At 34.4% G+C, this 27,753-nt stretch overlaps 1 protein-coding gene across 1 annotated transcript; it reads right to left on the minus strand.

Moving 5' to 3' along the window:
• Positions 1-10,091: 10,091 nt before the first annotated feature.
• Positions 10,092-26,257, minus strand: LOC130901252 (myrosinase 1-like). Its single transcript, XM_057812471.1, has 8 exons — positions 26,187-26,257; positions 24,912-25,225; positions 22,313-22,681; positions 19,808-19,902; positions 19,147-19,443; positions 16,217-16,354; positions 11,796-11,902; positions 10,092-10,307 (listed from the first exon to the last, which is right to left on the minus strand). The coding sequence occupies exons 1-8, from the start codon at positions 26,225-26,227 to the stop codon at positions 10,172-10,174; spliced, it is 1,497 nt and encodes a 498-aa protein (XP_057668454.1). The 5' UTR covers positions 26,228-26,257; the 3' UTR covers positions 10,092-10,171.
• Between the last annotated feature and the right edge of the window lie 1,496 nt (positions 26,258-27,753).

The raw sequence follows: 27,753 nt of genomic DNA on the forward strand, positions 1-27,753 counted from the left end.
AACATGTGATGTCACAAAGTTTTTGACCCCCCCTGCCCCTTGTCACACTATGTCACATTCCGATGATACCCTCCCCCCCATTAACATGTGACGTAATTTATGGATGACCCATGTGTGGATCACTGGATATTCTGGTATAAAAGGCAATGAAAGGGCAGACGTTACATAAAAAAGTGTAATGGACAGAAAAACTGGAAACACGTCTTACATTAAAAGTCTAATGAATACAAGATCTGGAGACAGCTCACAACAAAAGTTTGATGGTCAAAAGAGCTGGAGAGGGCTTACATCAAAAGTTTAATGGACAGAAAAGCTGGAGACAGCTTTCTACAACTAAGCTCATTCCAAAAACATGAGTTACTGAACACTATACCAGCTCAAAATCTGTATCAGCCAAAGTCCTACCAAACGAATGTTGAACTCCAGGTATAGACCTTTCATCGGTCAAAGTAGTCCATTTAAAAGACAAGATATCTCCATGAACCCCATAAAATCCAATGTCATGAATATTCAATAGCAGAAATAAATCCTTCCTGATAAAATTATTCAATGTAACTCAATGGAAGCGATGTTAGTAGTATTGATGGAGCATTCTAATGAATTCTACTTTTGTGTGAAAGGTTTCGATAGCAATCAAGCAGAAGATATTTAAACACTTGATTTACAATTCACCAAATGCCTTTTTTTGTCTTATGATTTTTCAATGAATAATTCATACGTTCTAAGACATATTGATTATGAAGTTTTTAGAAATGAGGTAGAGAGTATATAAGTGAAAGTGAATATTATAAAATTGAAATATCGTCGCTGAAATTCGGTTATTGATCAATAGGCAATCTAATAAACCAAAACCAAGATCGGAACTACAATCTTCAAACATGGAGAGCAAGTTTATTAGTACCACTAATCATAATTACAATATACAAAACTCTACTGTAATGACACCGCGAACAAGTCTACTAATCACAGTCATCTTAATAAGTTTCCAGATAGTTTGGAAACTGTAGTGATGAACAGTTGGGTAAGCGCTATCATCAAGAACTAAAGTAATGGAAAAAAATTTCAGGTAAATCCATCACATAATAGATTAGATTACTGCTTATATTTGATATGATTATACTTTTGCAAATTACGCGAATTGAACAATATCACGCTTTTCATAACTAGTTTACTTACAAGGTTTTATCTAATTCAGCGCTTTAAAAATATTTAATAAAATCTCAATTACAATGAAAATTTTGATGTGAATCAAATGTCTCCAGGTGGCAAATCAGATATTCAATTTGAAGTAAGAGAGTCTGCAAATGCTGCAGTTGGTAGTTTAATACTTGAGAAATCAAGAAGTATATTCGTTTTGGTCTACCAAAAATTTGAAAAATGATGCAATTTGAAATATACTGAACATCCACGAAAATGTATTAATTGCTTATTTTGAAAAATTAGAAAAATTAAAGGCGTCGACTTTGTGCACTACAAATTCCATGTTTAGATCTAAATTCACCGTGCGCTGAATGTCGATATCAAGAAGTATACTATGCTTTCAGCTTGGATAAAGAGACAGTTAGCAGGATACCATGCAAAAAAATCGGAGAAGGAGAATGTAGAAAGATTTATAGAAGAGGCTGAAGACGAAATATTTCTATTTACGATTTAACGGTGCTGCTATTGGTATCCTCCTCTGTAATTTTTATAGAAACTGATCAAAATGAAGCGTCACTCTCAGAGTGACTTAAAGTGTCACTTTTGATAGCGAAATTAGATAAAAATATTCAATCTCATATCAAACCACTTTTGACAATTCAATTTGTGAACATAATAGAAAAATAATGATACATAAAATAATTACACGTAAATTTTTTTGTTAGTACAAATATTACTTTAATGATATTTATCACCGTGAAATGTAAACTAAAAAAAATCAGCGAAATCGCAGAGATTTATCAACAAGATATTTATTGATGTCTAATTACTGTTGAATATATCGGCAGGGACATTAAAAAGGCTTGACTGACTTACAATCTCATCTCGTCAACATTTATGGTATCCATTTGATTCTAGTTTGTTCGTTAAATGGTCCTTTTTATCAACATAAATAAGCAAGCATTTTTTCAATTGACAGATATGGGTAGTTATTGACATTCTACTTTTTAGTTAGCTGTAAGTATTTACGTGTACTGACTTATTCTAAAATTGATGCGTATTTGTGAAACGTTCTTGTGGAATCGATAGCAATTTTGTTCTTTTACGGAAATTTTTTCCCGAAGGAATTCAATGAATAAAAGGGAATATGTTTTCCGAGAATGGGATTCGTTATATTATGATCATATATTCCAAACCGTTGAAGCAATTTTCTAATAATATTTATTGTTTCATTATTGAACGAATAGAAAACACTGATAATGAGAAATTTCTTGAAAATACTTGGTTAATATAATAAAATCGAATCACGAGAAAAATTCTGAATTAGGTAATTTTTTCTAACGTTGAAGGAATGGCATATGAGCTAGAAATATATATCGTAATGAAAATAAATCTAGTTGCAACATTTTTATGTGAGAAGTGGTAACCAATAACTGTATGGAAACTTGATCAGTATGTACATACGCATTTTCATGTGTACCACAGTAAATAATATAGCCTCTAACCATGACCATTTGTCATAAAAGCAATTTCGAAAGACAAGTCAATAAGTGTTTGGTACCTCGTAAAGTGTAGACTTATTTTGAAACAATAACTTTCTCAAACACAAAGTAGCCAACGGCCACTAATATTTTAACCATGTTGTAAATATTTGTTCAAAGAATTAACTCGTTTCGTATTAATTGCTTTTTCATATTGATGAGTTTAAAACTGGATAAATGTCAGATTTAAGCCAGTTAACTCAAGAAAATCTCATCACCTAGAGAAGAGTTTTTAAGTATATTATATACATGACAATGAAAAATATGTGGAAACTCACAAAATAGGGGTAATAGGAACCCAGTTAGATTGTAGATTATTGACACGAGGTTAAATACCCTAAAACTTGTCGCTACTGGCTCATTTTACGACATAATAACGAGATAGCGATCGTTTCCTATATAAAACAGTTGAAAAAGGGGATGAAACCCGAATAGTATAGACCTACCATCAAGTGAATACGAGCGTTGTTAAATTGATAGTTTTTATTAGTTCGCAGAAATTCCATGGAGCCAATTTTTGTGCCAGTATATAAAATGTGGTTGTTAGTTTTTATATTATTAACACAAATTCAAAATATATTTTTTAGATGGTAACAAAAATATGATGTCATGGCGAAGTTCCGCTAGGTGTTTTTTCAAATTCATTTAAAAATCCATATGTTTTTTTTTTAAATATTTTTTTTGGATCACAATGATGAGCGTAACTCATGATATTCATTCTGTCTTGTAGGTACCCTGATGATGAGAGGTGCACTTCCCAAAAGCTTGGAATAATAGTTTAATAAAGGATTCTCATTTCCAAATTTGCTACGATCCCCAATATTCTAGTTCTTGTTCTATCTAGTCAGCAAAATTACCCATCTTGATACGTTATATATGAAATGTTCGGAAAGGTCTCCACTGTCAGGATTATAAACAAAAGAACTAGGTTCACGAGTTGAACCGTGTTGGAACTGAAATTCTCGGCGTTTTGGCTCCCGCTTAGAGCCATTATCGAGAGAAGGGTGAGGATGGAGTGCTTATTTGTTCATTGGTAAGAAGTGATCCGACTCCGTGGTCTCAATCTACCTGCTCCACCCCTTTTTTTGGTCGATTCCAAGGCCTCAATCTGGCTTCTCTTTGGAATTTCACCAAGGAAATAAAATGAAATATTGTTGGCCAGAGTGGTTTGAAACGAAGTGTTTCCAAGTTGACGGTAATATCTGGCTATTGTCCCTTGTGTTCGGACAGTTTGGACATTTCACTATTTCGATAGCTTCCCATCTTCATCGGGCCCAAATCAACTCTGCAATTGATACATCGTATTACAATCTACCTCGTTGTCTGACGTATCCATCCATCTGAAATCAATGAAATCAATAAATATTGATTCGGAATTGGTACACCAAATCCCAAATTTCTAGGAGCATCCAAAAATGTTGCATCTCCAGCACCTCCACCCACCTCCACTGGTTTGGAGGATCAACTGAAGTTGTCCCTTCCTCACATTAAAGGTGTAACAGACAAAATTTGCAGAATATTCAAACCCCACGGTATTCGCACAATCTTCAAACCCAATCAAAAACTCTCCCACCTAATCAGATACGTCAAAGATAAAATATCCACTGAACACCATGAAGGGTATGAAATTCCCTGCTTAGATTGCCACCGTTCCTTTATTGGCCAGGCAAATCGTCATATGTTCATCAGAACCAAGGAACACTTGTTGTCTGTCACTAATTCTGATATTTCCTCCACCCTTGCCCAGCATCTTGTCCATACCATACACACAATTGATTTTAACAGAACCAAAACTATCGCCCCACATCGATCCTTCAAATCTAGGATTATAAGGGAAGCTATCGAAATATAGAAACGTCCTAACTGTCTGAACACAAGGGACTATAGCCAGAGATCGCCGTCAACTTGGAAACACCTTCATGCACTTTGCTTCAATACCACTCCGGCCAACAATAATATTTCTTCTAAAACCCCCCGAGAAGCAGATATTCACACATTTATTACCCCTTCCCCTAATAATACATTTCCCACTCGCGTCAAAAACCCAAAAACCGCCAATATGTCCCCAAGAATCACAAAGTCCAGACGATGACCCACCAGATAGCTCAGGACCAACAGTAAGTGTGTTAGTGTCAACAGTGTTCTCGATGGAAAGTATACCATTTGCATTTCCCATTTTAATCAATTCATGTTTTGTTTTCAGCTTTTCATTTACTCAGTGAATTCTACTATTCACCTCTGAAATAATTTGGAAATTATCTATTTCGAAAATGTATTGTGCCGTTTTCCAAAAGAGACAACAACTACTTTCCTGGCTAATGCCTCGATGAGTATTGAATTACAACTCCTTCGAAGAACATGACGTCAATCGATCTTTTTATCCATATGATCATCCCCAATGACTTGCAAGGAGAGGTTGTAACTACTGATTAGTTTCGACGTAATTACATATCATCAGAGCACCTCAAGAACCCTCGTTCGGGATTAAGACTCGAAATGAAGACAACATTTTACATACCTTATTTACCATCAGAATTTACATTATTGGCGACTACGTTAGATTTCTACATGACCAGTGGTTCGCAGTTGGAAATGAGGATGGCGTCACTTAGCATTCGCTGGGAAATGCTTAACTACATGTACCAAATAGCGACGCTCTTTGACGTTGTCTTCAGTTTGGGTCTTAAGTCCGAACGAGGGTTGTTGAACTCCTCTGATGGAATGTAATGATGTCGAAACTAGTCAGTAGTTACAATCTTATTACAATTTTGATGTTTATGTTTCTAAATATTTTGATTTTTGGTCTCTTCTGATTTCAAATTAGTTTTTCTTAAGGTACTTAAGAATTTGACGTTGACTTTCAGTAGTCAATTTAATACAATCAACTTCCAATTCAATCATTATAAAATCGATATTAATTGTAATTTACAGTAGAAGCTTAATTAAAATATCCCAAATTCCTATTTGAATTTTATATTTTTGTAGAGGGCAGTAGAAAAAATGATGTAGGTTAACAACATGTACATAAAGTATCTTTTTTTCACTCATGGATTTTTCTCATTTTTCCAAAGTACCACTTTATACACTTGTTGCATAAATTACTATTTTTACTCTATATTTTAAGTAAGTACTTAAAAGTATAGTTTGAAAATAAGTTGTCTTATAAGTTGTTATTGTTCTGCTTGGGGGGCACGACCAAATAGGCCAGTAGGTGGTTGATACAAGATGAACAGAATAATTGCAGTACCGTTCCTAGACGAAACTTTAATTGATTACGTTGGTGCTGTATATTTCACACATTTGTCGATAAAAGAGTTTGAAGTTGGTTTTCCAACAAAAATCCTCTTCAGCACTGCATCTTAATTACAGATCACATTTTAAATTTGATTATAAAAAATGAAGACAATGTGTAGTTGTTCCCATTTTGATTGTGGACGTCTATAGAGATACTCAACACCCAAGCGTTCCCTACTTTCTAAATAACCCTCGTATCTATTCTCTGTGTGGAATAAAAGTATTTTTTAAGTCAATTTCTAGCTAATTGATGTACAAGTAATACTATCTAATGTCGATAGTGTTATTAGTAATAAGAAAATAATTGTTAATATGAGTCCACTTATCAACTAATTTATCACTCAAATATAATAGGCAACAATCACGGAACGACAATGATCATTTCTTAGGCAGTATATTTATGAGGTGGTGTATAATTGGCGCCTGCTCGTTTGCATGGTCTTTAATGGTACCAGCAACCGCAACCATCGTCGTCATGAATCAGCTTAACTATGCTCTTTATTCTTTTATCAGGTAGCCTATTGAGTTTAACTCGTTACTACTACGTCAATACATTCTTCAGCACCCACCTGTATATGGGTTACATGAAAGCTAATTTCAAAGTGTACAAGTACTACAATATAGAAGATATAATATTGGTAACAAAAGAAAATTGACTGAATAATTCGAAATACTGAATTAATTGAAATGTAAGTTTTTCACTCTAACAGTGCTTTTTTCATACTTTTAGTTACGTCTACCCAAAGGGTTGCTCTTGCCCACAAATCGTTATTATAATTATTACTTTCATCTAAAATGTTAATCATTTGAGGATGGGTGCAGATATTTGTAGACTTATACTGTTTATCTAAGATAGATTTTTGGTTACTTATGGAGCATAGTATTTTCGCGGGTTCGAATAACGGACAATATTCGAGAAAAAGCTTTCGTCACAGTTCACATACGAGGATATATTGAAAAATTCTTAGTCTACTATAACACCAAGCAAAATTTCAATGTCAAAATATTTTATTACTCAACAAATTCTCCTCTTAATTGGATATATTTATTACAGCGAACCTGCAACGTCTCTAGATCTTTCAAAAAAAAATGTTTCACCTTGCTCTGCAAACCAGACCTCCATAGTTTTCACTACCTCCTCGTTGGAAGAAAATTTAGGACCTTTTAAACTTTTCTTCAGTAGAGGAAAGAGATGATAGTCGAACGTAGCCAAATCTTGTGAATAAGGAGGGTGTTCTAGTAATTCAAATCCTAAATCACGAATTTTTTGCATGGCAACATGAAATTTGTGAGTAAGGGCGTTGTACTGCAAAAACAAAACACCTTTGGATAGTTTTCCGCGTCTTTTCTCTTTAATTTTTTCCCGTAGAGTGGTCAGTAATGTCGAATAGTAATCTCCATTTATTGTTCTACCCTTATCTAAAAAATTAATAATGATTTCTCCATGGAAATTCCAAAAAACTGAAGCAGGAACTTTCCTAGCAGAAATCTGCTGGGAAAGTTCCTGCTTTTTAGGTCTTGGAGAACTAGAGTGTAGCCATTCCATCGATTGTTGCTATGTTTCTGGATCGTAGAAATATACTCAAGTCTCATCCATAGTAACAGTTCGGTTTAAGAAGCTCAAATCGAGCACAGATCGAACGCGATGCTTCTACCCTTGCACGCTTTTAGTCAACATCCAAACATTAGGGGATCTATTTGGCAGTAATTTGTAGTAATGTCCAAATTGACGTGAACTATATGATGAACGCGTTCGTATGAAATATATTCAGTGCTTTAGATATCCGTAGCCCAATTCGACGGTTTGATAAAATCATGTCATGTACTCCATCGATACTTTCGGGGACTGACACAGAAACTGGCCTTACCGATCGGTCATCAACTTTAATGGAAAATTTACCTCTTTTGAAGCTTGCAGTTCAATTTTTCAAGGTCGCATACGAAGGACAAGGGTATTAAGCATATCTTCGTAAATCTGCTTACCTCTTAACCCTTTTAAATACAGGTACTTGATGTTGGCTCGATACTCCAATTTTTCGATTTTCCCAATTTCGATGGACATATTTTTTCTTTTATTTTATTGCGTAACTTTGGTTTACTTTTTTGACGTCAAACTTTACTCGGACACTTTTAATAAGTTATTGTTCGTTGCTATGGTAACGTAATATTTTGTTTATGTATGAAACTGGTCTAGGCTAACTAGATATCAATCCATCGTCGTATAAGTTAATTTCTTTTTTTATTGATGTCTGAATGAGTAGCACACATCACTTTATGTCGATGACTCAGTGAGATATTCAGAGAGTTTAATTGATGAACTTTATCTGTGATTTTCGACATACACCGGTGATGGTTCGAATGTTCATGAAATATTCGTTCTTTCATCGGAGTATTTGGTGTTTGTTGACATTCTTCGATGAAAGTCGATATTCTCCAAGTTCGGTCTTTCACGGCAGCATATGTAGAATCAAATATTTATAAACGAAATTCACTATTTTGTTTACTGATGAAAAATAGTGCTTTCTTCACCTTAAAGTCCGCTAGTGCCTTTATTTATACCAGCACTGTCATATGATAATCCATTATGTATGATTGTTTAAATGAATACAAAGATTATATGGGCTCTAGTGATTGTTAATGCCTCCATTTGGCAAGTTGTGACATCAGTTCAATAGACTATAGACAATGCCTGGGAGAAATCGATGAAATACATGTAAGGTACTTTATCAAACTTTTAGGCTTCTCGGTTATTTAGCGTTGCTGATTCTTTGCTATTTTTCACAGTTATTATATAGCTCAAATATAAACCGAAATTTTCAAATAAACGCGCGAAAAATTTAGTGTCGTACAAGTGGCTTCACTGGATCTAAGATTGATCCGTTATGAAGCGTAGAGAAACTCCAGGACTGCATAACTTCGCTTTTAGCTGTACTTAGAGCCACGAGCGAGAAGAATATTTGTTGCGTATTCGTTTTTTTTTGGTCATAGATAATGTCAAATTCGCGGAAATTCATCAAAAATTACTCCAAAAAGTTGGAGGATGGGTGCCTCTCCATGACTCCAATGTATTTTCCGCTTTCCGAAAGAGGAGGGAAGTAGTAGCAAACTTGCCATATGCGCGGTGCCCCAGAACAAATTTTAACGATAAGAGCGTTAGCGCAGTACTATATGCGAGATGGCTGCAGAATTGAGCATCAACGTAGGTAATATTCAGCGAATAATTTATGAACGGCTTGGTTATCGCAAAATTTCAGACAAATAGGTGCCAAGATCAAGTTTGCACGCGTTTCCTGAAACGGTATGACGTGGAAGGAGAAAATTTATTGCAATGAACATCCACCACTGAGTACAACAGTAATTTCGGAGAGTAAACGCGCGTCGATGAAGGTCACACGGTCAGTGGGGGAAATGTACTGTATTTTGGAAAATAAAACGAGTCATTCTAGTTGATTTTCTCATGGATCAATGAACTGTAAACATTCAGTGTATAATAACCTCATAAAAACACCATGAAACCTAAATATGAATCAAAACAGCGCAGTGCGATATTGCTCTAAGACAACGCCATACAAATACAGCTCAGTCTATGATGGAAGCGTTGAACGAATGGGACTGGGAAACACTAGAACACCCTCTTCATACTTCCGATTTATCACCATGCGACTATTCTTCATTTGGTCCATTGAAAGAGGCTGCTGGCGGACTGTGATTAGTAAACAATTCGGAGAGAATCCTCGTGCATGAATGGTTACGTGAAAATCCAAGAGATTTTCTGGAAAGTAAGTGTGTGTAGAGATGGTATATTCTTGTGAAATGTAAAAATTCGAATAGTAATCCATTATATCTCTTTTTTTGATTGCCTTCAACCTTTCAAATTCGTGTTGGATTTTTTATAAAAGAATGGTATATAATATGGATTAGTTAAATGTTCCCCATTCTTTAAACGTAACTCCTCTTCAATTATAATTCAACACTATCCAAGTTTAGGAATAATTTTGAATGAAATAATAATCAGATTAGAATAGACCAATAAAAAGTTCAATCTACCAACCTCTTCATGATCAATTGGTAATTTCAGTTGTAATCTTAAAATATGAAGAAATAAAACTTCTGATATAACTGCAAATTATTTAATTTGTGTGAATATTATAATTGCAGCTGTTAAGACGATTGATATGAATTATTTATTCTATTATTCATTGATCTACACATTGACTTTCTTCTACCAAACAACGTCTCTTGACAACATCAGTGAAGTAATCCGCTGATTTCCTTTTGATTCTTGGCCTTTCTGGATCGTTGAAGTCAACCTTGTACATTCCCAAAAAGGATCTAAAAATTGAGGAACGTGCTTAATGAATTTCTTTTATTCAAAAATGGTTTCATATGATACATTTTCTACTTTCACGATTTCGAGTTCTACTAAATGGCTATTACTTATAAATTATCCAATTATGTATACAAAATTAATTTCGATACGACTACAATAGAAAAGGCGAGTGAATATCAGAGAAATAATATTATGTTGAAGAGAGAAATATATAGGAACTCTAAGTTAGCCCGAACTACTGATGGAGAGAGAAAGTAATCGGTATACCTCTATCTATCTGTCTTTATTCTAATTGGATTAACTTGACATAGAAGTTTTGAATGGTGGGAAAAGCAAAATAGGAGATTAACAAGAGTTGATTGCAATTTCGAGAAAATGGAGATCTAGAGTGACAAACCAATGTTTTTGTCTCTCACACACACACCCCGCTTTCTCTAACTCCAATAAAAACTTTATGGTGAATATACAAAGAGATTATGTTCCCAAAGGTTATATTAATACATAATTATGTTGACATATTTGAGACATTCGTCATATCTATGAACAAACATTGCCATGCCATCAATATAAGATTCCCATCTGTGATTTGAAGTGAGTTGTTTGGCTTTATTTGAACACCACTTCAGTTGAGAAAATGTTATGCGCCATGCTATTCTTTGACTCACTGCGCGCTATATCAGGAGTATATTGCGCGAAGATAACGTGGAATTTCAATATAACGGCCAAGAATCTCAATTCCGCAGCCATTCGACGAATTTTGTAGTCGTCAGTCAGAATATTTGTGATCAAGTAGCGTACACTATTTGAATTATTGACCCCTTCTATCTACAAAATGTCATGGGCCATTTTTTGATAAATTGTCGCTTCACTTCTGACTACAAAAAACGAAAAGCAACTCGCAACTACAATTCTCGGGAAAATAAATAGTCATGTCCAAGTGACTCAACAGGAAATGACGTACTGGAGTTACCATTGCTATGATGGAAAATATGCGCAGCCGCATGAACTTCCGAAGTATGGTTGGATCAGATACTGGGCGATTCGAATAATAAACAATCTTTGGTCGACTTGCTCTGTAATAAAAAATCGATAAACTCTCCAAAGTTGGATTACAGCTGATAGAGTTCACAAAAACTCATCTAAAGATATGAGCGAAAATAGAAAAGAATTTAAGCAAACAAGTGCTAGATTAAGTTATATAAATGACTAATGAAAGTGATAATTACATTGGAAAATCATGAAATAATGATAATAGTAACTTTTAGATATTTAAATACGGTTTCGTACAAAAGAAGAGTTGCAAAAATGGTCAGTTGGAGGTTATTAATACTCATTCACAGCATGATGATTTTTGAAGCAAAAATGAAAAATTGGAAAAACAGTTTTTGATTATTGAGTAAAAAAGTCCCAGCACGGATCAGTGTGTTTTATTGTGACGTTCATGGAATTTCACTCAAAATCGGTTACAAAAATCTTTATAAAGAACTTACGTGTAGCCACCACCCCATTCCCAATCATCCAAAATACTCCAAACTGTATAACCAGTTAAATTAACGTTGTCGTAATATATGGCATCCAAGCAAGCACTCACGTGACCCTGTAGTGAAATATTGAAATATATTAGTGAATCCAGTGAATCTAGAATGCATTACATTCAATATTTGCGAAACTCATATTTGGTTTAGATGACAAATTATTCGTAAAAGGAAGTTCACTTCGTCAATAATCAAGTGAGAATTAGATATATGTTTAATTTATGCAGAAAAATATGAACACCCTATGCTTCCATATACAAGGGTTGCTACTGAAATTTTGAGATATGGCAGCACTGATGTTAATATGTCAAATCTGACCTTTTCGTCATGAAGTTTGCATTTTTACTATTAAACGTACTCAGAAATGGGAAAAAAGCGAACATTTTCATGCGATGATTTTCTATGACTTTTGATGTGGTTTAAATTAGTTTACCGATAAACACGCATGGACGAGCCACGAGCCACCGTCTTTTGCTGGTTTTTCGAATTCAGTCGTGGTCGCATTATGCTACAGGATGAGTTTTATGAATGTCATCCAAAATCGGTTTCTGTACCAGAAAACGTCGATGCTGTGCGCAAACTAATACTGAAAGATTCATGGATATATGAATATGAATCCGAAGCTGAACAATAATTCACTGTATGGGTATTTTAAGATGAGCACTTTCAAGCAAATGGTCGCCTGCTTTTTCAAAATACGTTTATTTCTAACTCCGCCTAGGGTGGTTGATGGGTGGATTGAGTAGCCCATTGACTATCACTGCCGGTCCCAAGCCCGGATAAAGGAGGAGGGTTAAGGGGTGAGGCCAGAAACCTACCCCTCGTAAAAAGAAAAAACGCTCACAGAACTGTCACATTAGCCTCGGAAACTGGACGGAGCATTGACGACGACACGGCACGAAAACGGAAAAAACGAGTATGGAAAGAAAACATAGTAAGACTCGGAAGTTGGAACATTACATCATGGAGCAACAAAGACTATGAGGTAGTCTTAGAAATAGAGAAAAACAAAATAGATTTCTGCGCACTTTCAGAGACCAAGAAGAAAGGCAATGGCAGTCAAAGATACCAAAACTACATACTGTTTTATAGTGGAGTCGACAAGAACTTGCGAGCACGGGGAGGAGTAGGGTTACTAGTGAATAAAAAATTTGAAAAAGATATTAAGGAAGTACAGTATATAAGTCATAGCATCATACAGATAACAGTAGAGCTGGCCAACGAAAGAACACACCTACTAAGTATATATGCACCGGATGTAAGCAAACCGAAAGAAGAAAGGGAAGCTTTTTTTGATGCCTTGCAAGCTACGTTAGACAAAATAACCAGTAAAGACAAAGTATTTATTATGGGCGACTTTAACTCAAGAATTGGAAACACAGTTATCCCAGGAATCATGCATAGTTTCAACGAAGAAGCGGTGAATGATAACGGAGATATATTGATAGATGTATGCGCCCTCAACGAATTACGTATCAACAACACATATTTTGATCATAAGGAACAACAAAAGTACACCTTCGCTAACACGAGAGGCCAAAAATCAACTATTGACTACATAATTACAAACAGGAAAGTCCACCCCTCCCAGATACTTGACGTACGGGTATTAACATCGGCAAAATCGGCACACAACACGGTTTAGTATTGTGTAAATACCGCGTATCCCACATAATAAAGAAAAGAAAAACACCCAATTACGTATCGAAATTTAATATAGAGTCGCTTAAGGATGAAAGCATTAAATCTATCAAAACAGACTCCGCGAAAAAATTGTCCAAAACCCTATAAAAGAAACCGACAACGTAGAAGCCGCCTGGGAGAAACTAAAGAATAACATAAAGAACAGCGCAAAGGAATCCCTAGAAGAAAGAACAATAGACACGAATAGAACACACAATAAACCCTGGTTCACTCTAGAAATTGAGGAACTGACAAATGAAAAAAAGAAAGCGTACATACAATACATTACCAATAGAACACAAGAAGAATACGAAGTCTATAAAAGAGTGAGAAATAGAACAACCAACACAATAAAAGAACTGAAAAAAACATACTGGGAAAATTTCTCAGTGGAAATGGAACATGATTTGTACGGAGGCCAGAAAAAAAATATGGAACATGATACGAAAAAGGAAGAAACCAATCAACGAGGAGGTAGTGATAAATGTTATAAATCAGGAAACATGGGCAGCACATTTTGAGATCCTATATGATAACAACGGAAGCAGGGACGAAGAAGAAGTCGCAAACCCGCCATCCTCAAACGAACAGGAAGAAACCATAACATTAGAAGAAGTACAAACAACCATAAAGAAACTAAAGAATAGAAAATCACCAGGTACAGACAATATCCCAAATGAACTACTGAAGAACGGGGGCCCAGAAATCGAAAAAGAATTAATAAAACTGTACAATAAAATAGAAATAACTGGAGTAATACCCGAAGAATGGAGAACTAGTATAACTATACCTATATACAAGAAAGGTTTAAAATCAGATCCGAAGAATTACAGAGGCATAACGCTACTTAGTAGTGAGTTAAAGTTATTTACCAGGATACTTGCAAATAAGATAACTGCTAAGGTAGGCATCTCATAAGATCAACAAGGCTTCCGCCCAAACAGATCCACTATAGACGCAATATTTATATTACGCCAGTTGATAGAGAAATCCATAGAATACAATAAACCCATGTACACATGTTTCGTAGATCTAAAGCAAGCCTTTTCAACGTAATAATGGACCAAATAATTGAGAGCGTAAACGAAGTTAATGCAGCATTAATTCAGCTCAAACAAAAATGTTTTTGATCAGTCAAAGCATTCATATTGATGGTGGTTCTCGGTACAGTTCTTGATTGGCTCCCAATGATTTCCTCTTATTCTCGCAGATCAACGTTTTTCTACACCCGAAGAAGCGTTTGATGCTTTCAAATCACATATTTTGGAGGTACCTCAATCGAAATGGAAAAAATGTTGCGACAATTGCTTCAAACACGTGCAGAATCTTAATGGAGAATATTTTGAAAATCAATGAAGCCATACCCAATTTTAACTATTCATTTTCACTTATCTATCTCAAAACATAAGTAGCAACCCCCATATATTGAAACTCTATCTAGCCCATAACATTAGTCGTTGAAAATGAAACATCACGATTCACTAGTTCTCCTTTCCTATTCTACACCCTGTTAAATTCCATCTTATATTTTGTTCCTCTGTTTTTCATCCTCCAAGTAGCCGAACCTAATCCAATATCTTCATGTGGAGTTTTCATATAATATTTGCTACGGTTTCTCATATATTAAAATTTTCATTCTGTTTTTCCCCAGAATTGTTACTTTTATTAGATAAGTATTTTATGTCCTTTTATAATGTGATCAAATCTCTCTTCAGAACTTGAAGTAATTTAACTAACAATATTATCTCCCTATTAACTTCTTTTATAAACTTCATCGTCTCTATTTCTTTCATGTATTGTTCATTTCTGTATATTTTCCAAACATAAAATTAGTTCTCTCAGGGTCATTTAATACTATTTTGCTATAAACTATATAAGATACGCTTCTTATCAGTGAAATTATATGTATCAATATTTTGTTTAAAAATTCGATTTTATTATTAATTTTCATTTTCACATTTCACATAATCATCTTAATTAAGATATTTATTTCGTTATTATCTCGTGACATGTTTTTCACCAACTGTCTTCCCATTAGACTGGTGGTTATCCAGAATGTATATTTCCTTTCAATTTCACATCTAATGCTAATCGTGAGTTAGTTTATTGCATAAGTTTATCACGCCCTCTCACCATATCAAGTATTACGCTTTGTCGTTTCATATCTGCGTTTTTCAGTTTCTGTCTTCCAAGTTTGGTATGTCAAAGGCTTTGGTTACGTTAATGCGGCCGAAATATACCGGCATAATAAATGCCACCACTTTATTCTAAATTTTTCCGGAGACCTTTTTCCCTACTTGTGATTCATTACTCAAATTTCTTTCTCAATATAACGTATTAAGAACCATTGTGCACCTATAACTTTTATGTACAGCACTTTTGGCTTTTGGGATTAGGGATATGAATTTTAATGATTTCATCTTTTGGTATTCCTTATACTTTGAGGACACTTTCCCTTTCAAGTTATTTTACTAAACTCAGAGATTATAGAAGTGCCTAGAATCCACGAATCGACGAACAATACAAATTGAAATTTTCATGTTAAAATCTGACGAATTCACTCATTCACCACTAAGTGAAACGATTATATAATAATTATCTGAAATAAGAAGTTTCTGTATATGAGAATTCATAATGATTTTACTGCTAATAAAAAACTGTTCGATCTATTATCAATAACGTTCACATCTCACCTCTAAATATGTTATCCTGTTATCGTCTTCCAAAGTTCCACTTGTATCGGAGAAACCGTTTTCTGTAATAACGATTTCTGGATTATTGTAATTGTTTTTCAACCACACTAAGAATTTTCTAAGACCCCATGGTACATCCTGTAACAAAGAGAAAACTGATGAGTTTCCAAGGAGAGCCCAATTAACTATGATGTTTTATAGTAAAATAGCATGATCCACGCAATCTAACGTTTGTACTATAGTATTCATCAATGCCCTTAATTATAGTTTCAATTAACTCAATCAGCAAACATCAAATGAGACTGTTGGAGGTTCACGATCACTTCCTATCAAACCATGAAATCGGAATAGTAAGTAAACGTTGAATTGTTATAGACAATTCACAAGGAAATTCTAAGGCATCAGAGGAGAGAGCAGAAAATGGCAGATTTGAAAAAGTCCAGGTTCTAAATATGTAGAAAGTTATAGAGCTTGATTTCTGTTGAGTTCTGTTAACTGATAATACGAAACTAGTGTATGTCACAATTTCAATAATAATAATAATGGTCACAAAAGGCAACGCATGATCGAAATCACTCCGACCTCGAACAAGGCACATCTGGACAATACAGTATCGAATAAAAGGATTATTAGCATAATCTTTTTTCATAGTACTAGGGCTTCGTAATAGCTATTCAAAACCAAGTAATCAATAAAAACAACTACAAGAGGTATGCGATTAAGGAAATCAACTGTGACGTATGGTTATATTGAAGGATAACGCTGTACATCTTATGCCGACTCCGGTGATGTATATAAAGACTTATCCCAATCGGGAATACAGAGTGGAAAATAAGCAATATGTTCAGTACCACTGGGTTATAATTAGACATTAAATAATAATTGGAGATCGAGTTCAATACATTTGAGTTCATTAATCCATATTTATTACATTGTAGATGGTTCGCACGTACGAAAGAAAGATTGATGCTGGGAGATGGTCTCAAGAAAAAAATGGAATGAAGTCCAGAGCAAAGAGTTGACATTACGTAAGGCTGCTGAGATTTTACTAGTACTGTTCACGCTCTTACAGAGAAGGTTATCTTATCCATGTATAATATTACGCGTCGATGTGGGCTTTAGATGAGACCACAGAAAAGAAGTTAGCTGAACGGCTATTACATTTGGATGTCGGGGCTTAGAAATTACCCGCAAAGTGATACAAGTACGCGTTTGAATTTGCACAACGTTCAAACATGAAACACAAATTTGACAGAAATACTGGAATGACTAGCCAGGACTGGTTTCATCGCTTCATGCAAAGAAATAAAGAAATAACTATTCGGAAGGTGTCACGAGCAATGGTTGATGGTACGATGAAAGAGACAAAACTTTCGAAACATTGATAGATAACAACAATTTAAGAAGACCTGAATGTGTATACAATGTTGTGAAACGGGAATGCCGCTTAGTAATCCCCTTCCCAACATTATATGATCAGTGTTGAGCAAGATGAAGATGTAATCGTTCTAGCCTGTATGAATGCTGCAGAACTGTACATACTTCTATTTGTTCTATTCAAAAGTGTGCGTAAACGTGACGATTTTCTCTCTGGTGAGCCATATGGTACTGAAGTTGCCATGATAGAAAAGGGATGGGACACCGGAGAAGCTCTTAAGCTGTGGCTGCAACATTTCAATCGTTACCGGACCCCAGGAAAACTTGCTCTAATTTTGGAAGGGCACGCGTCTCACACCAGCTATTCAGTGGTAGACTTGTGTGCTCTTTTGAATTTAAATTTGAATTGAACTTGTACTTCTTCCACCACATACATCACATGTCATGCAACAACTCGATGTATCGTTTTTTGGCCGTTAAAAACCTATTAACACCAACAAGCATAGCAAAATTCACGAATCAAGGAATCATAAAAATCGCAATCGGAGTACTCCTCCAACGGGCGTGGAATCAGGCTGCCACTGTTGGTAAAACTACAAAAGGATTCGAAAAAACTGGAATATTTCCAATAAACGCCAATGCAATACCTGACCACAAGTTTATCGGTGACCAGGAGTCGGACATTGTATAGTCTTAAGTCCAATCCCCAAGATTCCAATAAATGCAGCTACATGTGCAAGCCACTAATAGGCAACCAGTAGCTGATTCAGTGTCATCTACAATTTCTCGACAGTCTGACAAAGCCCATTCTTCCACCTGTGCAGATTAAGAAATGAAGAAGATGACGAATAAAGCAAGTGAGGAAAGAGTGAAGTCAAAAATTAGGTACAAGTTAAAGCCACAAATACAAAACCACTTGATAATATAAACTAGATTATTTAAGACCAGTAGTAAACAATTCAAGCCTTGTTTACTAGCCTCAATTATAGAACTTGTTTCTTAAGTGAATTCCTATTTATATCATAAGTAACTTCCAAATGTTTATCAATATTGTGAACGTAATTTTGGTTTATATCAACCTTGTCTCGCGTAGGCTCAACTCAGTACATATTGGCCTTTCTGACCTTCGGGGTTAATAACCACCACACAACACCTAATCCTACAATTCAAATATTACATCTGATTGTAGTGTGCTAGCTAATACTTCAATCCGCTCTGGCAAAACTAGTTGTGCAAAATTATCCATAAGAAAATGCTTCTGGCCATTTTTAGGTCTTCTCAACAAATTTGAAGTGTACTATGATAGGTCCTTTATCGCCTATAGACAAATGACGAATAACAGACTAGAAATGTGGTGGATTATAAGAAAGTCAAGTAATTTTTTTTTGTCGACATAGCTATAGCAAATACGCGTATCTTGTCAATAAGATTAAATAGAAACTGTTGATGTAGTTTAAATTATTATGTCATCCACAAAAATTTTCTTGAAGTATCATGAAATTGATTCTATATTTGAATGTGGAATTGAACATTTAACTAGTAATTAAACTTACCCAGAACCAATCTGCACTACCCTGTGTCCAATCATCTCTATGCCAATAAATAACATTTTTGTCGTTTTCAAAACTAGGTTTACCAATAGGGAATTCAGCTGTATGGTTTATCAACTGAGTAGAATAATGATTGAGTCCCAAGTAATCAGAGGTACCTTTTATATAATCAATTTCAAAAGCAGTTAAAGTAGGAAGACGAGATTCAGAAAGCCCTTCTAGTTTACTCCTTTCTGCTACACGATCTTTGACTATTTGTGGCCAATCACCATTGAACAATGGATTTCCATAAATTCCAATCTGAAATTTAGAGTTGAATAAGTATGATAAGATATAAAATATGAATTCTGTATTTTATGGACATGTCATATATGCAATAAATATAAAATTTTCAAAATCTGCTACAAACTTGATATCTTAAAATTATTTTATGGATTGGAAATTATTTTGAGTAAGCTGCATCGATTTTCTAGTTTGACTTGCTTCTATCATCTATTATAATGATTATAATCACTGTTGAGTATAGATGGGTAAATGATGGGTTTTTCTTCATAAAATACACCAACAAATCAACTTATATGAAGTTTCTAAAAAGGAATTTTTCAAAAATTGGGGCGGTTTCAGGTATTTCTAAAATCATAATGAAATAACAAAGTAGCCTTACATCAAACTGTTGTGCTCTTTCTGCGGCAGCTATATCGAGTGGATCATCACTTCCTGGCTCATACCATGTAGCATCAATAACCATGGCTATTTGTCCTATAAAAAAGAGCGTACGGATTATTCTCGATTATATAAATTATTTAATCAAATACTATATTCTATCTACAACTATTATTATGAGTAGTATCAGAAATGATGGCGATTCAGGATAACTTCAAACTACTCAACTATTTATTAGGATATAATACTGGTATTTGACGGAATGAGAAAATTGAAATTGCTGAATTGGAATTTAGTTTCTTAGTGGTAATGAAATATTTTTACAAATTACTGGGGCTGTTAAATGTTTTGCTTTCCTTATCTTTCACTACAATGTGGACCTTTCAGTGTTTGAAACACTACTGGGAATCTTTCTCTGTCAGCTCTTCGCAGCTACATAGCTTTAATGTACTGAATCTTATCCCCATTAATGTGAATTTCACCTAAAGCAACAAATAGAATGAAGATAATATTCTAGCAATTGAATGCTATAATCTCACGACAGACAATGCCGAATAAACGGATATACCGAAGGCTTTTTAGAACGTTTGGACTGACAACTTTCTAAGTAACTTGAAATCGTAGGGTTTATCGTCCTCACTTATCGACTGGATTCGTATATTTCTCAAAGATTCATCTAGATCGCTATCGATAGACACACCCCATAAAGATTTGAGTTCAATGCTGGTGTTCTTTAATGATGCTTCTTATCACCTATTCTCTTTCTCCTGTACATCTACGATCTACTTGACAAAACTCCGAACCGGATCTATAGCTTTACCGACGATAATACACTGGTGTCGTCGCTTAAATCAACTCAATAAACACCGCAAATCAATACCGAACTTGAAATCAATCCTGGTGTGGGATGGAAGCAAAGATCCAGACTGTTATTTTTACGAAGAAGACTGGCACTGCAACGCAGGATTTGGTCCAGTCGGACATAAAATATCACCATTACCGCAAATTTGCTTCTAAGTTGTTGAGGCTGGAAGAAATATGTCCTGGCATAGTCACGTGGCCGTTTTAGCTGAGGCAGCTTCACAAAAACTAGAAGTCCTCTTCAAGACCAAAATGCTATATTCATGGCAACAGCTACTCATTTGCTACAAGGCCCAGATTTGTTTATCTTTGGAATATTGGTCACACGTTTGGAGCTCAGCTTCAAAGTATACCTTGAAAATGCTCGATTCAATACAGAAGAGAGCAGTTCGACTTATAGGCTATCCAGAATTGACCTGAACCTTGAACAGCTCAGAACATAGAAGAAAGGTCGTTGACTTGTCTCTGTTTTACCGATACTACCAAGGCAAATGCTCTTCCGAGATGTACAATATAATCTCACCTAGAGTAGTTTTTGCAAGACTCCACACGGCAGACACCACTCGAATCAGTCGAGTGTAAGAGGGGTTTACCCTCTTATGCTTGCTTAAATAACTTGTCCATTGTTTAATAGCATTTAAATTTTTCATTACTTACAAATATTTTTGCAAGCTTTCTCTTGTTGCGAACTAAATGTTTTGAGCATCAATATAACATAGTTTTTATATGTTAAATCGTTATGTAATTTCTACCAACAGGTTCAAAATCGTATGAATACTTAACCGAAGGTCAGATTAAATCTGATTAGGAATTTTTTCGAAATTGTTATCTAGAACGTCTCCTCAGTTATCTTGAAAAGCACTCAAAAACGCGTGCACCAGATTAACATTCATTGCCATGGATTCTTTCCAATAAATTATTCCATTTATGGTTTACTCAAGTTTTACATGAAAATGCGCAACAATTAGTTGATTTATAGTTTTTTCTTGAGCTCAAACTTTGATACGGCTATATTACTTTGTTTACAGCGAGAGTTACCGCATTCATAGCAGAAGGTTTAATATAACACTTGTCTGTTGCTGGCGTTTGGTACATGTTCACTTATTATGTAGTACCGTCAGTATCGCTATTTCGTATCTCGAAATAAAAATGACAAAATTATATTTGGGTCTAAAATACCTGCGTAATTTGTATATAATAGATTACGAATCAATAACAGTCCTTCTTAATATTTGTTCCATATGAATCTCACATTATAGCGCTAGAATCGAATTACACATGGACCTTAGATTGGTTTGTAAGAACAAAATGGTTTAAGAAGAAATTGTAATTTCGATCTGCAATTTTATACCATCCTATTATACACGTTTACGTATGTAAATTTGGGCTAAGGACATTAAGAGCGATTGTGGCATTATTTTCAAGAGGACCACGCTCATCAGTGGCAGTCTGATCATCTTCAGAAACTGAATGTAAAGCTGTAATATTACCAACGGATCCAGAGATTCCAATTTTTATATTATTTTCAATGAAAATTTAACTTCTAAGTGCAAATAAACTTTTATGTTTTCCACAAACTGAATTGTTTTAAAAAATATTGTTTTAAAAAATATATGAAATATACGATGAAGCGAGTTTTATTTACCTTGATTTTTTTCCCTGAATAATTCATCGTAGATGTGATAGGCTTTGGCATGCGCCAATAAGACGTTCTTAGAGCAGACATAAGCCAAGGTACCACTAGCTTCGATCGCAGGTGGGAAATAGAGACTACCATATCCAGATTGACAAACTTGTTTCGGTTCGTTGATGGTTATCCACCATTTAACATCATCACCAAAAAGTTCGAAGCACAATTTAGCATAATCAGCGAATATATCTACGATAGTTTCGTTTATCCATCCGCCCATTTGGTCCTGAAGAGGTTGAGGTAAGTCCCAGTGGTACAAGGTAACCATTGGTACAATACCGTTGTCTCTGAGTTCTTTGAAGAGATTTTTGTAGTACTGAACACCTTAAATTGAGTTATTAATTAATTGAGGATATTTTGTAGAAATTTTCGCCACTGAAAATGACTCATTAGTATGGAATTTCTTATTTTTAAAAAGTATGAGGCTTCAATTTGATGGGGCAGATCGATATTGAGAGTTTTTAGACGAAGAATTTTTTCAAATCATAATTGATAAAGAGTTAACCCAAAAGTCGTAGAATAAAATTAACAAGTTTTATAGTATGTGAATTTATTGTCTCCATTTTTATCGTTTGAAAATGTTGAAGTGAACTAAAGAAGAAAATGATAAAAAAATTTTCTTCAAAATTTGTGTCCCTCACCAAGTAATATTATAATAATATCAGTAAGTTTTCTGAATATTATTGCTGCAAATTTAATTTCACTTAGTTATGTTGATGTTCAAATTTGAGGATATGAAAGTCGTATAATATTCATGTTTTATTTCTAAGGAAATAACAGCAAATTTTGAACTAATTAATATACAGCATTCGAATAATCTAATGATGGTAAAATAACATGAATACAATAAAACAAGTTCCAAAAAACAGGGGTTGGAACATAATTGGAAATAATATGCAGAGAAATTGGAACTACTGGTTAAACTCTACAGAAAAAATATTTAATAAACATGACAGGAAGGAAGATCTTCTATGGTGTATGTAAACTAGAGGAATGCTAAGTATTTGCCAATTCGTGGTATTTGATTACCGCATTATCTAGTAATATAAAATTTTTCGCAGCATTATCGCTACTGTGGTTGAGAATGAAAATAGTAAAGAGGGAGGAATAATACAAGAAAATACAATTTTGTACGGAATTATTGAGGAGAACCAGAAGCTCGATTATGAGTGAACTTGAACTTTATGCCAATGCATCAGTGACAGCTTTATTAATTAATCAATTATCACTGAATGATACCGTGTCAAACATTTTGGAAACACCATAATTCAGCGCTATTGTCGAGTCTAATTTGTGAATCTATAATTTTCCCTCGAAGAAAAGAAAGGAGATGAACGAATTACATAGTGTAAATAAGAAAAGATTGAAAAAAATTTGTTATAGATAGGAATAAAACATACGTTGGAATAGTTTACCTACATTCAAAAATCGAGTTGAAATTAATAACAATAAAATGAGTAAATAGAAACATTTTTTATGAAAAGATTAACGTTGTTGTCCTTCTAATTCATTGAAAGCATAATTCGAATTATCTATCTCACTTACTCTGTGGTAAAACAGACTTGAAGCTTAGTCAAAAGCACATTCCAAGTATAATTTGGATTGTTGGATATGTATTATGAGCTTCTATTATGAGCTCGAAAATGGCTTTGAAATTGTTATAAATTCGTAACAAATTGGGCAGGAATTACTTCTTCTTCTTCTTCTTCTTCTTTTTGCCTCCTATTCTGCTTCAAGGTTGTCGCTTCACCTTTTTCTTGGTCGGCCGGTACTTCTTCGTCCCAATGGGGATTTATCGCGCGTCATCTTGACCATTCTGTTGTTGTCCATATAACTTATGCGCTCATTCCATTCTTTCTTTCTTGATAAAACCCATTCGTTGACGCACTATTATGCACAATATTTTGGTTTTCGCCGATCCTGGCCGTGTATCTGCGGTGTAGGTAATTATGGGTCTTATCGCGGCCTTGTATATTCTCGATTTGGCCTCTATTCCGATATGTTTATTTCGCCATATGGTTTCGTGCTGCTATTCTTAAGGCTTCAGCTTCGCCTGCATGCCCTATCGGTGGATTAAGTAGCTGAGAAGGGCATGTTGCCGGTCCCAAGCCCTGATAAAGAAGGAGGGTTCTTGGGTAAGGTTAGCTCCCTCCCTTAGGTAAAAACAGACATTGCTCAAAGAACCGATACTTTGGCTCGGAACAGGACGGATCTCAAGACGACGACCCAAGCTATGGAAAGGACAAGAGCTTGGAAAAACAAATACTCTCTTGTATATTAGAATCCTTTTGTAAAATCAATATTATATATAGGATAAAAAGAAAAAGGAAATTCAATGACCCAAATGAAGAACAACAGTAGGTATATAAAAAGTGAAGATGCTACGTGGACGTTGTTGCCTAATTGTCTATCTCAAGAAACTCTCAATAATGTAAGAGATGATAGCATATTCTGTGAATTAGATGAAAAACTATTTATCCACATCAAGGATTGAAAGAACTCATTGTTTCAGGGAATTTTGTTAAGCATACATCTTTATACATATTTCTCTCACCTAATTGGTTGACGTTATCAACATATCCCGTGGGAAGAATCCTGGACCAAGCTATTGATAGTCTATAGTGATAAAGACCCATCGCTTTAACCATAGCTACATCTTCCTTGTATTTTTCGTAGGACCTACAAGCGATATCTGGTGTAGATCTATCTGCGATTCTCTCGGGATAAGTGTGAGCAAAGTGATCCCATATTGTTTCTCCTTTACCATCTACATTCCATGCACCTTCAATTTGAGGTGCGGCATTCGCTACACCTATTCTCAAGTTTTTGGGAAATCTTCTGGTATTTATTGGATCATTTTGAGCTAAACTGAAACCAAACAATTTTTTGTGAGAAAAATATACTACCAAAATTTCAAAATTTCAAATTACAGAAACACGTCGGATAAAGGACATATTTCAATTTGTTTCTATTATAATTTGATTGTGTTAAGTAAGTTCTTAAGCCCATTTTAAAGTGTGGTTTTGCTACTATAGCCGAATTAGTAGTCTTTTTTGTAGAGTCATGAAATATGGATCTCAAACAATAAAACTAAGTTGAAAGTGAGCTTCAAGAAAGCTCAAGAAATCTTCCGATGAAAATTATATTGTCATTTTGGAGATTATTCAGAGGGGATGAAGTGAAGAGCCTTGCGACAAAATATAGTTGAAAAAAAGTGCATAAAGGGAAAATAGGATTAATTAACGCGCTATTTCACCAAGCCGCTTTTGATTAGCGCCTTTTTGGCCAATAAAAGTCCGGCTTCACCAGAATCACTAGCATACGACTTCTGGCAAATTCAAAAATGAAATATGTACTTAAAGAGTATTTTGAGACTCCTTCCATAAATGCAAGTTTAATAATTTTCAATGTAAGTATTTGATCTGAATGATTGGTGTTGTATACATGTAGATATTAACAAAAGTGGTGGCGGATCTCTGCTTCTATTATTTCGTCCCTATAACTTCTTATATGCCCTGCGCCAAATAGACTTTCGAATTTCCGTGTTCACATGAAGATTTTTTGCACATTTCTGAGATTTGATATTGTGCTCTTCATATTTGGCAATCATCATATGTCTAGAATTAATTTCAGTTTGAGAGGAATTTAATTCACTCAACTCATGATTTGGGAGAAGAGATTGCATAAAAAGTTCATATTTATATACTATTATTTGTACTATTACTTTAATTGAATATTTATTATTCTTGTGACAATATTTAGCGAAAAAAACTAATAAGAAATGATTAATACGTCATATAAGAGTTGTCATAATAGTTGGCACACTCACCTCAATGTGAAGAGACATGTTAAAAACCACAAAATCTTCATTTTGCACAGCAATATAATAATAATAAAATTTTGAACTTTATCAACATTATATATAAGTATTGGCTAGCACTTCAACTTGAGAGATACTTTTCCATATTAAATGATATTCAGATATTATCAAGTGTATTATTTTTTTAAAACATATTTCATACACTAAATATTGAGAATTAGTTAGCTCAGTGTACAATTAGTGAGGAAAATTTTTTCTCGAGTGGCCTTCTACTGTTTTTTTTCGGATGCGATGTAATTATTAAATTATTAGTCGCTATTTTTTTATTATCCTCGGCCGCCTCGAATTTTGCTTCACATTTTCTTCTAGATATTTCTCTTTGTAGTAATTCCCCGAATCCTCTACATGTACATTTACTATTTCGTTGTAATTCATTTCTTATTTATCTCTTATTGATATTCCTTGACGACGTTTTTATAACTTCATGAAACACCAGCAAGCAACCTTTACTTAGCCGATAACATTTTGGAGAATGGAATTTGCCTGAATGTCAGAAATAGACTATTAGTGATTAGGAAAGCATTATATTACTCTAAAATGGCCGTGATCATGTCTGAATAGTAATAAATGTCTCAGATAGAGTGCCTTCTGGTGGCGGCTCTAAGCTTGTAACAGAATATTTTTGTGAATAATGTGAAGCTTTTTGCTCCATTTGTGCTCGTCAGCTCATCATATACAGGCCAATACTTGTTTTCGGTGGCTGTCACTAAAAACTGTTAGCGCTCCTTCATTAAGAGTGATCATATGACAAGTTAGATATGAATTATATATGAAAATAGAATTTTGAGCAGCAAATGTAGTAGGTGGCTGAAACATTATAGACGTTGACTTAGTCGTATTATTTGTGTTATGCTTTTATGTTGAAGTATTTATGCATGTTCAGAAAAAACAAATTTTTGTTCCTCAATCAATATTGTATAAATTATGTTCAACAGAATGGTATGTTAATTTTGTCCAGTTTATATTTGACTCTATATAATCAACCGAAATAGTTTGCCAATTCAATTTCATTCATATCTCTTGATCTCTACCTAATAACATATTGATATGAATATTTTGTTCACGAAATAATCTGAGATTGTGATGTCGAGAGCCCATATTTTCAGGGTTATGATTTATATATATCAGATCAGATACATACATTATACATATCTGATAAACTACAACTTTTTTTCAATGTACATGACCCACTGATATCAATTGTTTTAGCAACTAGCAACAATATTTGTAGTAGAAAATAGAAAATTTTACAGAATGGATCATTAGAAGAGAATAGCAGAATTCGTTGATTTGTTTATTCTCATTTCAAAAATTAATAAAATGAGGACCGAAAATATGGGCTCGATTAATACAACTGTAATAATCAAGTTCACAGTGTTAAATTCAAAATTGATAAGTATATATGTGTAGGTCCATGATAATAAAACGTTTTTTGAAACGGCTTTTATAATTAATTTTCTCCAAATTTTGGACAACTAAATTATCGTTTCATTGTTCTACACAATCTTAAAACACA

The sequence above is a fragment of the Diorhabda carinulata genome, chromosome X, assembly GCF_026250575.1.
Source record: "Diorhabda carinulata isolate Delta chromosome X, icDioCari1.1, whole genome shotgun sequence".
NCBI classification, from domain to species: domain Eukaryota; kingdom Metazoa; phylum Arthropoda; class Insecta; order Coleoptera; family Chrysomelidae; genus Diorhabda; species Diorhabda carinulata.

What these genes read in the sequence shown, in the direction of transcription:
- LOC130901252 (XM_057812471.1), bottom strand. Translation starts at nt 26,227, where the DNA reads ATGAAGATTTTGTGGTTTTTAACATGTCTCTTCACATTGAG. An exon ending in ATTCAGGGAAAAAAATCAAG is followed by an intron (nt 19,903 to 22,312) that starts GTAAATAAAACT and finishes TCTTTTTTATAG; the next exon opens with GACAAATAGCCATGGTTATT. An exon ending in ACAGGATAACATATTTAGAG is followed by an intron (nt 11,903 to 16,216) that starts GTGAGATGTGAA and finishes ATTTCACTACAG; the next exon opens with GGTCACGTGAGTGCTTGCTT.